At 36.7% G+C, this 16,631-nt stretch overlaps 2 protein-coding genes across 3 annotated transcripts in view; one reads left to right on the forward strand and one right to left on the reverse strand.

Moving 5' to 3' along the window:
• Positions 1-866: 866 nt before the first annotated feature.
• On the forward strand, positions 867-4,822 carry upp2 (uridine phosphorylase 2). Its single transcript, XM_059561377.1, has 8 exons — positions 867-922; positions 1,027-1,098; positions 1,466-1,580; positions 2,385-2,543; positions 2,925-3,039; positions 3,279-3,488; positions 4,059-4,205; positions 4,651-4,822. The coding sequence occupies exons 2-8, from the start codon at positions 1,046-1,048 to the stop codon at positions 4,791-4,793; spliced, it is 942 nt and encodes a 313-aa protein (XP_059417360.1). The 5' UTR covers positions 867-922; positions 1,027-1,045; the 3' UTR covers positions 4,794-4,822.
• Positions 4,823-5,688: 866 nt separating this feature from the next.
• The window catches only part of LOC132152616 (coiled-coil domain-containing protein 148-like), a 92,122-nt gene continuing 81,179 nt past the window's right edge, over positions 5,689-16,631 (reverse strand). For both annotated transcript variants that reach the window (XM_059561376.1, XM_059561375.1), the window contains exons 11-15: positions 11,364-11,504; positions 10,984-11,102; positions 10,111-10,228; positions 9,853-9,987; positions 5,689-6,073 (exon numbers count right to left, since the gene is read on the reverse strand). In XM_059561376.1, the coding sequence (XP_059417359.1) occupies positions 5,927-6,073; positions 9,853-9,987; positions 10,111-10,228; positions 10,984-11,102; positions 11,364-11,504 (660 nt within the window). In that variant the 3' untranslated portion in view covers positions 5,689-5,926. The remainder of the gene's footprint in view (positions 6,074-9,852; positions 9,988-10,110; positions 10,229-10,983; positions 11,103-11,363; positions 11,505-16,631) is intronic.

The raw sequence follows: 16,631 nt of genomic DNA on the forward strand, positions 1-16,631 counted from the left end.
AACTTTTATTTTTTCACTCAAAAAAATTAGGCACTTACTCTCATATAAATGAGGCCTATGATTAATCAAATGCAAATAGAAACACAAAACCAGTCCTAAATCAAAGAAATAAGTTGACAAAAAGATTGGATCCGTGGGATTCGAGACTCGAGTGGAGCAGGTGTCGCTCATTTCTAATTACTCCACCGGCCTCGCTCCCTTCCCACGGCTCTAGGCCCCGCCCCACTCGTCACACCAATATTTGGTGATAATATAGCATAAAGAGAGATTTATTATAAGCAATTGTTTGGAGGCCGGTCATTTTTGACCGGGAACACCTTGAGTGTTACAGGAATTTGAACACAACCAGGGTTAAATTAAACTGGCACATAGACAATATTTATTTTAGCATTGAGTTTTGCCAGCTCTATTGATCATGTTACATAATCCCTTAAACACTTACCATCAGTACAGTCACCATCAAGCAGTCCTATATTTAAATGCATGTAATTCTTTTTGTTCAACTATACATTTTTCATTTTAATGGATGGGTTGGAGCAGATGGAGAAGTGGTGAGGGTGAAAAACAGTAACGAAGTTTAGTAAACTAAACACACACACACACACACAAACACACACTCGTACAAATAAAATTGTGCGCGCACACAACAAGCCTGTCTGTGTTCAGAGGTGATGTTGGCACAGTGCTGCATCTCTCTGTAGAGTTAAAGTCTATTTGTGAACATGTCAGCACAGATCGGTAAAGAAAGATGCAGAAGGTGCTACACCTCCCTCTTTAACCAATCAATGCATTCTGAGCTCTATATATGAGCTTGTCTTAGAGAGACACATTTTTATTCTCTAAAGGTTCTGATGACACACTAAGGATCTAAAAATAGAAGTAGAAAAAATTTAAAGGATATCTTTTAAAAAATACAATTGCTGTAAGATATATATATATATATACATATACTATAAAGAAATTTTATTCTGCATATTTTTCCTCATCTATGTGTGAAGATATTGAATTTATTCCACTTTCTTGCAGATTGACGAGAACTACAACAATGGCACCTATTTTACTGAACAGAATGGGAAATGAACACAGTGACTACATTCAGTAAGAAAACTGTGTTTTACTCAAATCATACTTATTTAACAGGTCAGAGCAGAAGCAAGAAGTTAAAGATTAGAAGGTTAGATAAGGGTTTAAGTAGCTAGGCATTTCAGGCTGATGGTTGTTTAAAGATTTACTAAAGATTACTGGGTTATGTCTTGGGAGATACTGTACTCAGTTCAGTTCTCATGTATCTTTTACATAGTCAGGATACTAAGAAAAAGAGTGTAGAGTTATTTTAATGAAAACATTTTCCAAAGCTGAGAAAACATTCACTAAATATTTTATTTTTCTTTATATTTATTGTTGCTTTTTGAGTAACACACTAATTGCCGTAGTCTACTTCAATAACAGATGTGATGTGTAACAGACAGGTGGAGTATGTGAAGAACCCTCATCTGGACAGCATGGAAGAGGACATCCTGTACCACTTCAACCTGGGCACCAAGACCCATGACCTGCCCCAGATGTTTGGAGATGTGAAGGTGTGTAAGTCCTGACCAGACAAGAGTTAGACAGCAGATTTAAGGTTAACTTACATTTGATTACACTTTAAGTAAGATAGTCTATAGGGTTTAGAGAAGAGGTTCTCAATTCTCAATCGCTCTTCACATTTTGTATGTATGTGTTAACTTTTTGCTTATTAGCATGCATATTACTGGCATATTGGCTGTTTGTTAGTACTTGTAAAGCACATAGTAATGCCTTATTCGGCATGACCACATTTTATATCCCTTAACCCTACCCAAATACCTAAACTAAATAACTACCTTACTAACTAATAATAAGCAGCAATTTAGGAGTGAGTTCAGGGAAATGTCTTAGTTAATACTGAATACGTGTCCCCTATTCTAAAGTGTCACCAACATGATTTGGTTATATTAGATGTCTACTTTACACAGGACCAGAATTAAGAGCCACTGGTTTAAAGTATGATTGATAAAGATGGGTATGTTGTATATTCATAAAGATTAATGAACTGTCAGTCGGTCTGTCCATACCACACAATCAACATCCGGGCTGGAAAACCCACTCAAACTCTTGTATCCCCTTAAACGGGATTATTTTCCAATAATGAGTGTGCCTTATGTTCCTTATTACTTGCTGCTTAGAAAAATAAACAAGAAAGTAATGAGTAAGAAACATTTATTTGACTCAGAATTATTTTATGTGGACAGCTATGTCAGAAAACAAGTTGCCTAACACAGTCAGTTACACAGTTTAGTGCCTGATAAAAAAAATACATTTTTGTGAAAGTGATTCCTTTTGCTACAATTGTCTTTCTGTAGTTTGTGTGTGTTGGCGGAAGTCCCAATCGGATGAGATCTTTTGCCCAGTTTATCCATGAGGAGCTGGAGCTGCCCAGCGACATCGCAGACATCAGAGATATCTGTGAAGGAACAGACCGGTATTCCATGTATAAAGTGGGACCTGTGCTGTCCATTAGTGTGAGTATCTCAAATATGGATGAGGCTGGTGTTTAAATGAGTTCATTCATTACGCGCATATTAATTGATTTTAACATCATGTGATGTGGGAGAATGTGGGAGTAGGAATCTTACCGATTCAGTAATATTGCTAATAGTGCTAAAAGTGCTAATGCACAATGAGGTGGGAAACATGTTTAGAGGTGTTTAAGACAAGCTGTAAGTTATTCTTGTACTTCAAAACTTACTTTTCTATTGTTACTTTTCTAAAGGGCTGGACTTGTTTTGTGGCAGACTATTTAAACCATATAATAATTTTAGTTATATCAATTATTCTGTATGGGGCTAGCATCACTTTGTCACTAGCATCATAACTTATGGATATTTTGATGTCTTTGACAGCATGGCATGGGCGTTCCCTCAATCTCCATCATGTTGCATGAGCTCATTAAATTGCTCTATCATGCTCGCTGTCGAGACGTCGTCATCTTTCGCATTGGCACGTCCGGCGGAGTTGGTGAGAACTTCCTGCTTTAATTTATGACTGGATTATGAAGTGCAAATACATCACCCACGTGATTACAACTTTAATGGGAATTGTGGAGAGACAAACAGTAATCATTCAATAATTCAAGCTCTGAAGCATTATATATTAGAGCTTAATAATGTTGCATGGAGGGGGCATGAAGTTTATGGGTTTGCTGCCCTGTTCTCTCGGGGGAACAAATTCATTTAGCCTTTTCTTTGAACACACAGGTCTGCCTGCAGGTACCGTAGTGATCACAGATAAAGCTGTAGACTCGTTCTTCAGGCCACAGTTTGAGCAGGTGGTTTTGGGAAAGGTAATCATCAGGAGCACAGAGCTAGATGTGGATGTGGCCAAAGAGCTGCTGCAGTACTCCTCAGAGCTTCCAAATATTCCCACTGTTATCGGAAACACAATGTGCACACATGACTTCTATGAAGGTACAGTAATTGTTTTTTTGTTTTATTTTGCTGTTGTTTTTGGCCCATACTGGGTTTGGTCACACTAAACGTGAGAGATTCCTGTAGATCAAACAGTAGAGCAAGTTGCTAGTGATATGAGCATCATGGGTTTGATTCCCAGTGATTGCATAAACTGGTCAAATATATACCTTCAATGCAGTGCAAGTCAATTTAAAAAGGTCAAATGTATACAAATTTAAATTTGTTTATAAATCCATAATAGTGGTCCTGGATGTTGATTGGTCAATACAGTGCTCCGGTTGTGTAAAATATAATATAGTGTAGATTTGCTACATATACTATATAATTGTAGAATTGCCGTACAATCTGTTTATCAGCTATTGTGTGCTCTAGTGTGAAGTACATCTAAAAGGCCAAATATTTACCTTAGTTTACATGTCAGACTTGCCTAACAATAGCTGACTCTATTTACATCATGGCCTCTCACACCTTATTGATCACAAGCATTCAAACCCAGACATCCTTTTGAAGACTGCACACTAAAACATTCGGGTTTTTTTTCATCATTACTTCTTTTCCCTGTTGTAGGTCAAGGGCGACTGGATGGAGCCCTGTGCTCATTTTCCACTGAAGAAAAATGGGAATATCTGAGAAAAGCCAGTGAAGCAGGCGTCAGGAACATTGAGATGGAATCCACAGTCTTTGCTGCCATGTGTTGTGCCTGCAGTCTTAAAGGTACTTAGAAAGTTTTCATTGTTTGGTGTCCTCATTACCACTATAACAGTTAACATTTTATTATTATTATCATTATTATTTAAGGGGGCACCATAATAGATAATAACTACATGTCGCTGGTTTTCAACCAAGTTGCGCCATGCTTTATAGATTTTTGAGTAATGCAAGTAAGATATCTAAAGTTTTTTAAAAGGCAAAGGTTTTCTATGAAGAACTTTAATTGGAGTATGTTCCTGACACATACAATATTAACATAATTTTTATCTAGTATGAACCAATCCTTCAATCATGAGTATGCAGTACTGCTTTATAAGCCTTATACCTCCTTCAAGCCATATGTTATAACCTTAAAACTACTTAAAGTAATACTTAATTATCATGCCATTCAACACTTAGTGGTGTCATCATTTTATTTATTTATTTTATTTTTATTGATTTTTTGCAGCTGCAGTAGTGTGTGTGACTCTGCTGAACCGGTTTGAGGGGGATCAAATTTCTACACCTCACGATGTTCTCCTGGAATATCAGCAGAGACCGCAGTGCCTGGTGGCTCATTTCATCAAGAAACGCCTTGGACTTACCCCATAAAATCCTGTAATGATTTACAGTGTATATAAAACTGTTCATAGTGTGTATGTGTTATTTAAAGGTGACTTTCACATTCTCACGCCATCTTCGGTGGACTTCCTTACATATCATCTCACTTTTTCAAGTTACTAGTACTAGTACTAAAACAGTTTGTGTGTATTTTAACTTGTAAATTAAATATATATATTGCAAAGCTTTTCTTTTTTTTTTTATTACATAAAGTGAGTTTTCACACTGACCTTTTACACTGTACCAATAAAAATAAAATATTCTTGCTAAGAATATTTTTTATGCTAAGCATTCGTTATGTAGTAACATGATTGTTTAGGGTAGCTTTGGTGTCTAAGCAGAAATAAATGAATCTAAATAAAATATATGTTAAGGTAATGAAATGAGTCATGTGGTTTTGTACTTTAACACTTGATACTAATTATACAGTATAACAAACGCAAAGCAACTGAATCTTCTGGAAATGCTGGATTGTGTGTCTCAAAAGGTTTGAATGGTTGAGAACTTTGTACTGCAGTTCATTAACCTCATGCAGCGTTTTATATATAACAGTGTTGTGGGTCATAGTGTCACTTCTTACCACAACATAGGTTTTTTTTTTAAGTGACGTGACATTCAGCTAAGTTCACACACACACACACACACACACACACACACACACACACACACACACACACACACGGAGCAGCCATTTATGCTGCGGCGCCCGGGGAGCAGTTGGGGGTTTAGTTCCTTTCTCAAGTCGTCTCTAAGCACTAGGCCATGACTTCCTTCGAATCTCAAATCTAAACCTGAGGCCGGTCAATAACATTGTCAAAAATGCACTATAGCACCTATATACTTTATTGTCTGCCATCTACTGTCCTATAAAAAAATATATAAGCCCAAAATGGTTAGATCTATTTTCCTCAAGCATGCTGGTTATATCATGAGAAATGAAATATTCCTTAATCTTTTGAGATCAAGACTTTGACACATCAATCAATCAATGCTCCAAATATTGAATAGTGTCCAAAGGAATATGGTTAAAAAATATGTACACTAATTTGTAAGACAGTGGACCACATGTAGACAAATCATGACTCATATATGTGAAAAGATGATTATATTCATATAATTATGGGTCAGGATCTGAAGGCAGCGGACTCCATGTCTCGTCTGGGTGGCTTTAGAGGTTGGATCTCAGAAAGAATCTGTCTTGCATAAGGGGTGTTATGGAGACCTGCGGTTCTGAGCGCTTGTTCAATACGCACTCTGGGATCAGACACAATCTGAAAGAAGGACAAAATAATAAGAGACTCAATTATTCATAACATTATCAACTGATTACAAGTCCATATATCACCAAAATCTAAGTTTGAAGTGAGATGATCAAGCAACAATCAGGGAAGTAAAGTTAAATGGATTCCTATAATAGTTCAATGATTTCTAGACTGTAAATCTGTAAACAGAGCAGCTGTTGCCAGGTTGATCTGCTTTAACATGAACAAGGTTAAAGTTGGTAACTTATCTCTGTTTTATGTTTATTTACAGGATGTGCTGTTAAATCTCCATGTTATGTAACAAAAGTCTGAAAAATAATGCTGTTTCACTGTTTGGCCTTGGCCAGTGACTTTGTAGACGTCAGAGTCCCAAAATGTCATCACAGGTTAACCATTATTATTGGCAGAAACAGGATGTCCCATGTACATGAGCAGACAATCAGAAGACAGGGCTGGGAAAATTTGAGAATCTAACAATCGACCCTTTCAAATCATGAATTTGAAAAATGAATTGGCCAGTACCCACAGGATGTTAAACTGGAATTACAGTAAACTGACAGGAAGAGAAAACTGAAATGACAAAACAGTAAAATGTGAAATTTAATTAAACTAATTAAATCCTATGTCTTCAACCCCGCTACAGGGGACCCACTGTCTTGCCAGTTTTATTTACAGCCTACTTTGGCAAACCTGGCCTTTGATTTTTTTAAGTGAACCTGAAGACTTTGTTTAACTGGTTCATATGTGTTTGGTTAGGATTTTAACTTAACTCTGCAGGACAGTGGGTTTTCAGAAACGAGGTTGAAGGCCTATTAATTAAATGAATAATTATAATGAAAGACAATTATAGATGGCATTTGAAATATTGATTGAAATAGCTCATATGTTGTGTGCAAGATATGTGATTCATACTAGAAGCCAGCAGGCATGCACTTGTTGGTTACAGGTGCATCTCATTAGATTAGAATGTTGTGGAAAAGTTCATTTATTACAGTAATTCAACTCAAATTGTGAAACTTGTGTATTAAATAAATTAAATGCACACAGACTAAAGTAGTTTAAGTCTTTGGTTCTTTTAACTGTGATGATTTGGGCTCAAATTAGATTATGGTGACGTGCCAATCAGCTAATCAACTCAAAACACCTGCAAATGTTTCCTGAGCCTTCAAAATGGTCTCTGAGTTTGGTTCACTAGGCTACACAATCATGGGGAAGACAGTTGTCCAGAAGACAATCATTGACACCCTTCACAAGGAGGGTAAGCCACAAATATTCATTGCCAAAGAAGTGTGGAAGAAAAAGATGAACAACCGACCGAAAGAACCGCAGCCTTTTGAGGATTGTCAAGCAAAGTCGATTGAAGAATTTGAGTGAACTTCACAAGGAATGGACTGAGGCTGGGGTCAAGGCATACAGACATTTCAAGGAATTTGGCTACAGTTGTCGTATTCCTCTTGTGATGCCACTCCTGAACAAGAAACAATGTCAGAGGTGTCTTACCTGGGCTAAGGATAAGAAGAAGTGGACTGTTGCCCAGTGGTCCAAAGTCCTCTTTTCAGATGAGAGCAAGTTTTGTATTTCATTTGGAAACCATGGTCCTAGAGTCTGGATGATGGTGGAGAAGCTCATAGCCCAAATTGCTTGAAGTCCCATGTTAAGTTTCCACAGTCTGTGATGATTTGGGGTGCAATGTCATCTGCTGGTGTTGGTCCATTGTGTTTTTTGTAAAACAAAGTCACTGCACCCGTTTACCAATAACTCTTGGAGCACTTGTTAAAAATGTGAGTGTGTTAAAAATGTAAAAGATTGGATGACAAATAATTTTCTCCAATTAAATTCGGATAAGACAGAGATATTAATTATTGGACCAAAAAACACCACACAGAATCTTGTAGATTACAATCTGCAGCTAGACGGATGTACTGTTACTTCCTCTACAGTCAGAAATCTGGGTGTTATATTAGACAGCAACTTGTCTTTTGAAAATCATATTTCCAATGTTACAAAAACCGCATTCTTCCATCTTAGAAACATTGCCAAGCTACGAAACATGTTATCTGTTTCTGATGCAGAAAAGCTAGTTCATGCATTCATGACCTCTAGACTGGACTATTGTAATGCACTTCTAGGTGGTTGTCCTGCTTCGTCAATAAACAAGCTACAGGTCGTCCAAAATGCAGCAGCTAGAGTCCTTACCAGGTCAAGAAAATATGATCATATTACCCCAATTTTACAGTCTCTGCACTGGCTAACTATTAAGTTCCGTATCTGTTACAAATTATCATTACTTACCTATAAGGCCCTAAATGGTTTAGCTCCTGTGTACCTAACTAGCCTTCTACCACGCTACAATCCATCACGCACCCTAAGGTCACAAAACGCTGGACTTTTGGTAGTTCCTAGGATAGCAAAGTCCACTAAAGGAGGTAGAGCTTTTTCACATTTGGCTCCCAAACTCTGGAATAGCCTTCCTGATAATGTTCGGGGTTCAGACACACTCTCTCTGTTTAAATCTAGATTAAAAACGCATCTCTTTCGCCAAGCATTCGAATAATGTATCTCTTAAATTGTGAGTGTAGTTGCATCTGCATTTTTATTCTTTAGCTTGGGTTAAACTAATTTTACTTTGTTGGATCAGCAGCTATGCTAATGATGTCTCTATTTTGTTTCTATGGTTTTCCACGGGATTTACATCCCTTGGTAACTAGGATTTACACAAGCTCCAGTCTGGATCCAGAACACCTGAGAAGAGATGATGCTGACCCTCAGAGGACCCCAGATGATCCTAACCTTGAATCAACAAACAGAACTAACAATTATTGCTACATGTGTGACTGCATCATATAATTACTATTAATTAATAATATTGATAGTTCATCATCTAGCTGACTACGTCTTGTATTATTATTATTATTTTTATTTTTCTAAAATCCTGTCAAACGTGCACAAACTACTAGCTACTACTAAATATTGTAGAAACATAATTTTCTGTAAAGTTGCTTTGTAACGATTTGTATTGTAAAAAGCGCTATACAAATAAACTTGAATTGAATTGAATTGAAAAACTTCATGCTTCCTTCTGCTGACGAGCTTTTTGAAGATGCTGATTTCATTTACCAGCAGGATTTGGCACCTGCCCACACTGTCAAAAGCACCAGAAGTTGGTTAAATGACTATGGTGTTGTTGTGCTTTACTGGCCAGCAAACTCACCAGACCTGAACCCCAGAGAGAATCTATGAGCTATTGTCAAGAGGAAAATGAGAAAAACGAAACCAAAAAAAAAAAGAAAAAAATGCAGATGAGCTGAAGGCCGCTGTCAAAGAAACCTGGGCTTCCAGACCACCTCAGCAGTGCCACAAACTGATCACCTCCATGCCATGCCGAATTGAGGCAGTAATTAAAGCAAAAGGAGCCCCACCGAGTATTGAGTACATGTACAGTAAAGAACATACTTTCCAGAAGGCCAACAATTCACTAAAAATGTTTTTTTTTATTGGTCTTATCAAAGTAGTCTAATTTGTTGAGTAATAAATGTGAGCCAAAATCGCCACATTAAAAGAACCAAAGACTACTTAAGTCTGTGTGCATTAAATTTCTTTAATACACAAGTTTCACAATTTGAGTTGAATTACTGAAATAAATGAACTTTTCCATGACATTCTAAGTTATTGAGATGCACCTGTAGTGTAATTGTATTGACTGATAAAATGCTTCATGTGTGTTTGTGTGTTGAAAGGTGAAAGTGTGTTTACTATGGTATCTACAGTATGTGCTGTGTGTGTGTTACCTGTGAATCAGTGTATGTATTTAGCTGGTACAGTGGCCTTTGTAATGTAAACACTTCTTCAGGCTGTTGACGTACTCTCCACACCACTGTGTTTCCCATCATCCTCTCTGGGTCGGCTTTAGCTACTTTAGAGACCTTAAAGCAAACAAATAAGCACAAGTTGTTTTATTTGTTTGTTTTTTTTATGGTTCAAATGATGCTATACCCCAAACTTAGAATACACCCTGATTCAGATCAATAGGTGGAATGTGTGTGTACCTGGTTGCGTAAAGCCTGCAGTCTCTCCTCTCTCTCTTTATCTTCCTTCTGTTTTTGTTTTTCTTCAGCTTCACGCATCTGCAGTTTCTGCTGAAACTGTTCTTTCCTGAAATTCACTCTGTACAACATATACAACCAATGAAACAATTATGTCTGACAAACACTGTCATTACATTTTTCAACATTTTGACAATATTTAGTGTGCAGTATTTTTCAATATTATATTTTCAGTATTTTTCAATATTGTATTGTAATCATCATCATCATCATCATAATCATCTACAATATTTTTCATGAAAACAAGGAAGAAAATGATTTAATAATGTTTATTTATATGTACCCCATACAATACATAGTAAGTAATAGTATTATTTGAATACTTTCATACAAGTCATTGTAATATATGAAACAACCCATGCAGAAACTTCCGTTAATATTTTTGAGTGATGGTGTAAATTAGTTGTTATATTAGACTTTTGAACTAATTTAATGAAAAAGCTAATTTGAACTGACACACAACAATAAATAATTGAATTTACCAGCACTATCGACAATGTTAAATAAATCTGTTAAATCATACATTTCATCTACACTTGACCCTCTAATCAAGCATTCTCTATTCTATTTCTATTTTATCTACCCGGTTTTTTTTATTTATTAAATAAATAAATAAAAACCTTGACCCTCTTACACTAGCACTCTCTATTCTCCTTCTATGCTATTTATATTAAAAAATAATATATATATATATATATATATATATATATATATATATATATAAATTTAACTTGATGCTATAACTGTTATACGACGGTGTTTGAGTGCCACATTAAAAAAATAATAATTCGCATTTAATTTCGCATCGTATTTTACCTTTCTTTATCTCTCTGCACCTGTTCTTCTATCTCTCTCCTCAGTTCTGCCAGCCTCTCCATATCCTTCTTTCTCTGCATCTCTTGTTTTCTCTGCTTCTCTGCATTGAATGTATTTATCTGAAAGAAAGAAAGAAATTATTATTATTTTTATTTTTTTTAACTAATGCTAAAACTGGAGTACAGTGGGTTTTTCAGAGTGCACCAATCAGTGATAATGTATTATCTCAAGGGACTCATAATGACATTAAACAAGCATTCAATAATAAAAATTAAAACACACAACACATACACAAATTTTTGTCCATAATCTGTCACATCACAGAGGTGAGTGGTTTGGGAATGCGATTTCATGTTGACTTTAATTAATGATGACATCACCTGCTTTTTCACTTGAGCTCTTTTAGTCTTTTCTCTTTGCTGTTCCTTCCTCAGTTTCTCCTCTTCTTCTTTGAACCAGTTAGCAGCAAGTGTAGCCTCCAACTCGGCAGCCTCCTCCTGCTGAATGCGCCACCGCTGGAGCTAAACACACACAGAATGATAGGTGGCTTCAGCAGCAATTAGACAAGTATTTAGACAACTGAAGCGTTAAACTGGATATATGTACTCTTGTATGTTATTGATTCATCACAATACAACATAGCAAATCTATTTGGGCATGCAGAACATCAAAACATGATTAAACACTCAAATTAGATAAGCATACAGTCTTAAACACTCACACAGATGGAATACTAGCATGGTTTACTTGTTACTACATACTGCAGACTATATTAATATTAAGTATGTATAAAACAGTATATGAAACAGTGTGCAAAATGCAACTATAAATAGTAGTATGCTGAGTGGCTTTTTATCATTTACAACACCTTAAGGCATGGTCACATTTCATTTACTTTCACTTTTTGTGTCCTGTTATTTAAAAAGTCAATAATCCATCCCACAATATTGTTACTCAATCCTAAATGTTTTAAAACTCTACTAATTAAAAATCAAAACTTAAATTATGTTAAAAGCTGAGGCAAAAAATCAACAAATAGAAGGCTAACATGAAAACCATTTCCAACCAAATGTTTAATTAAGCTAAGTAAGAGAGCATCCTCTGCTCCTCTATGTGGACTATAAGCAAATTGCATGGGGTCAAGTGCACGCCCAGTTTGCCTTAAGATTTCGGACATTGAGAATTCACTTCATTCAAATTAATGTGAAAGTATCTGATCTAAATAGATCTGGGGCAGCTAGATTTAGGAACAGAGACTACCACAATTCTCAGGTATTTGCTGTGCCTTTAGAGACTCAATATACTCAATATGGTCATTTGATAATACATAGAAAATCAACTGAATTATATTATCAAAATCAACTGCATCAACACTAACATTAGTCTCTTTCATTCTCGATTCCAAGGTCACCGTAGACATATGGATCTAATCTGTATTCAGATCAGATGATGGATCAGCACCTAGAGAGGACCTCCACAGCTCTGAAAGTCAGCCGGAGAGCATGTCAACTAGATGCGCCCCAGAGACAGATCCCCTGCGAAGACCTCGTCGCCTTGATGACCATCAGCACAAGACCACAGGAACCAGACCTCCACCCAGAGCAGTGTATTGCTCCGGTGCCCAGGGAGCAGTTGGGGGTTGGGTGTCTTGCTCAAGGGCCTCACCTCAATCATGGTATCGAGGGTCGAAGAGAGAGCTGTACATTCCCCCAACTACAATCCCTGCCGTCCTGAGACTCAAACCCACAACCTTCTGGTGACTCTCTAACCATTAGACCATGACTGCCCTCTAAGTGAAAGATGTAACTGTTGAAATTTAGAGAAAACTGTAGAAAAAATTAATCTGATGTAATAAAAAAAGGAAAAGTACTGTAATGTCAATACTTTTGTAACAAAATAAAGAAGCAGGCACAGACATGGTTCTGTATTCCTTCTCTTCTCTTCTCTTCTCTTCTCTTCTCTTCTCTTCTCTTCTCTTCTCTTCTCTTCTCTTCTCTTTTCTTCTCACTCCCGTCAAATGGCTACATGATTCCATTGCCGACACAACATTTACCCTTTTCTTTGAAGCATATTTATTGGGGTACTATCTTGAAACATTACAAAGCAATATCTTTACTCTCTTAGGAACACCATATGTAACAAAGGTTTACAGAATTAACTCATTGCCAAATGTAATATCTTTACTTTTGTAAACAGTTCTGTATTCTTTCCCCTCTCTTCTCTTTACTTTATCTTTTCTTGTCACTCACTGTCATCTAGTGGCTACACAATACCTTTGCAGACACAACAAGTACAAAAAGATTCCCTCCTCCAGTCAACAGACTATAAACAAGTACCAAACATAATGGACTCCCCTATAGAGAGGCCTATGGAGTGAAAGAACCACAGATAACACTATGCTCACACTGAAATATGATTTGCCAAATTTGGAATTGAGTGTAGATGGGAAGAAATATTGTTTCATGGATATTGATGAGGTTATATCTCGTGCCCAGTAACATATCCTTTTGTCTTGTGACGATATACATTTCATGCACAAATTTACTATCATTCATAATGAACTCTAAATCTACAATGAGATATTAAATTGAAAGTGACTTAACCCATACTCGGAATTCCTGTTCAGCATTTAACCCATCCAAAGTGCACACACACACACAACGTAAACACACACCCAGAGCAGTGGGCAGCCATTTATGCTGCGGCGCCCAGGGAGCAGTTGGGGGTTCGGTGCCTTGCTCAAGGGCACCTCAGTCGTGGTATTGAGGGTGGAGAGAGTTGTACATTCACTCCCCCCACCTACAATCCCTGCTGCCCTTAGGCAACCTAGTAAAGTATGCTTTTAGTTTACATTTTATGTACTTCTCAGAAATGGCCTTTATGTACTCCTCATAAATATACTTAAAATGACACTTAAGTATACTTGACTTATACTTGCAAAAATTCTAAATATATTTGAGCTGTACCCCTACAATCTGTGTTTTCATTGTTTTATGGTAGAGGGCGCTAGTACACATCTTCTGTACAGAACCCCCCCCCCCCCCCCCCCAAAAAAAAATGAAGAAGAAAAAGAAACAACAGAAACTAACACATGTAATCTAACATGATCATCTGACATGAAAAAGAATCAAAACTGCAACGTTATGGAATAAAATGACATGTGAAGAGGAAATAATTACAGTCAAGCTTTGGGGTGTTGATCGACTCTGCCTACATTTCGATTATCATTCTAAATCCAATTCATAGTCTTTTTTCAGCTTTTTGATCAAAATGTTATTTCTTTATTTGTTATGAAACACATTAAAGTGTTTACGAATGGTAATGCATGAAGTTTGTATAAAATGTTTTTGTTTACAGATTTCTTTGTTCTTTCTTTGGATGTTTTGTATGTTCAGATATCCATGTAACAAAATATATACAGTACACATTCAAACCTAAATAGAGACATATAGTGGTATAAGTATGATGTTAAAGTTCACTTAAAGAAAACGTATGAGTATACTTGCAGTATACAACTACTAAACTAGCAGTTTACTGAGACTATACTTCAGTGTACAAAGTATTTATTTAGTAAACTATCAGTAAACATGTAAGCTCACTTTTAGTTTAATTGCAGTACAAACTACAAACATAGAGGTAAACTAGTTGTGTACTCAAAGTTTACTTTTATATACTAGAAAGTGGGCCAATTTAGTCCCAAGGAATATTGAAACAGTACACTTAGAAGTATACTACTAGAACACTGATATTTGTATACTTACTACATAAAGTATACTTAAAAATATACTTGAACTTTACTTAAGTATACATAGTAAAATAAACTTGAAGTAGGATGGCCCAAGACTCAAACTTACAACCTTTGGAATGCAAGTCAGAGTCTCTAACCATTAGGCCACAATATGATTCATAAATAATGAATTGTGTGTCTCTCTTCTTCCCTTCTGTGTTGATGGTGTCCACTAAGCTATTGCCACTTCTTGTGGACTATGTAGCCTACAGCAAAGTGAGCGAGGGAGAGGAGTTAGTTCAGCACAAACAACTAAATCCAAAAGTGTGGGCCAAACACAAGGACAAAACACATTTTTTCAATGTTAGACTGTACACTGTATAAAAGGGATAGTTCACCCAAAAATCGCGTTCTCAGCAACAGGCATGTGAGGCATCTTCATCTTGCTTACATGCTTTATGGCGGATCACAGACTTATAAGTGCATTACTGCCACCTTTCTCTCAAAATGAACAATTACACTCTTGTCTACAATCTCTATTAGAGGTGTCAATGTTCCATTTGAGAGATAGGTGGTGGTAATGAACTTATAAGACTGCGATCCTCAATAAAGCAAGAAGAGGAACACGACCCCTCACTCGCCTGCTGCTGAGAATGTGCTCAGGAATACAAGCTCACGAGAGATCTAACAGTTCGGGCATTGCTTGAGTTTAAAAAATATATATATAAATACTGTTCAGTGTCTTGCACAGACTGATATTTTGTGTCTTTACACATCAATCTATTATTAAGAGCCACAGGGTTTACTTATTTATTTATGTTTTTTTAATGTACGTTTTAGCCGTGATTCCCATTCACCTCCATTATAAGATTGACAGACTGCAACATTTTGTGTAAAGTTTTGTTTGTGTTCTACTGAAGAAACAAAGGGTAAGCAGATAAACATCAAATATACATTTTTGGGTGAACTATCCCTTTAATGAAAACACACAGCCCAATCAATGTGAAAAAATACTATTTTTCTTGAGAACAAGAAGGGTATTGAACCAGTGATTAAAAATGTTGAAAACAGCATTATTAAAGCTTACAACAGATTCACAATACCATAACAATAAAACTAAAAAGTAAAAATAAGAATTAAAATAAAAAGCGTGTGGGTACGAGGTTGAGACTTTGCTTTGAGGTATGTAATGTAGTTGTGCATAGTACGCAAGATTCAAGACATGATGTTTTTATAGTCTTTGATATGAAGGGGGATAATAATGCAATTTTAGAGACAGCTTTACAGTTTACTAAGGGTTCTGATGACCTGCAGGTAGAAGCTGTTTTTCAGCCTGCTGGTTCTGGACTGAATGCTCCGATATCGCCTGCCTGATGGCAGTTAAACAGATAAACAGACTGTGTGCTGGGTGATTAGGGTTAGTTGTGATTTTTCGGGCCTTCCTTAGACATTGCGATGAAAAATGTCTTGTATGTCACAGTGTCTGGGTTGTGTTCCCTGGGTTTCCACTAGATGTCCTCCTTTCCCCACGGTGTCTGTCACTTCATTAGTCACATTCCTCACGTCCCTGCCTAATCAGTGCACCCAGCTGTCACTAGTTATCAATTATCTCACTCTGCCAATTTCCCATTAGCGTTTGTCTCTCCTTGTGTATTTAACCCGGTCTGTCTTAGTATGTGTCACGGATTCGTTGTGAATTCATGTCCGTCAATCTGTCTCGCCCGTGCCTTGTCTTCTTGTTCTGTTTATGTTTGGATGGATGTTTTGGTTTCGACCCCTGCCTGGACTGTTATTCTTTTGGATTTACCCTTTAATAAAGACTTACCTGCAATTGGTTCTATCTCCGTGGTTTCCTGTATCACCGAACGTGACAGAACGACTCCGTCACAGTAAGAACCAGTGGTATGTCTGCCCATGTCTC

The sequence above is a fragment of the Carassius carassius genome, chromosome 11 (assembly GCF_963082965.1).
Source record: "Carassius carassius chromosome 11, fCarCar2.1, whole genome shotgun sequence".
NCBI lineage: Eukaryota > Metazoa > Chordata > Actinopteri > Cypriniformes > Cyprinidae > Carassius > Carassius carassius.

Coding starts and splice junctions, on each gene's coding strand:
- upp2 (XM_059561377.1), top strand. CDS start 1,046: ATGGCACCTATTTTACTGAACAGAATGGGAAATGAACACAGTGACTAC. Junction 2,544..2,924: donor GACCTGTGCTGTCCATTAGT/GTGAGTATCTCA, acceptor TGTCTTTGACAG/CATGGCATGGGCGTTCCCTC. Junction 3,489..4,058: donor CACACATGACTTCTATGAAG/GTACAGTAATTG, acceptor TCCCTGTTGTAG/GTCAAGGGCGACTGGATGGA.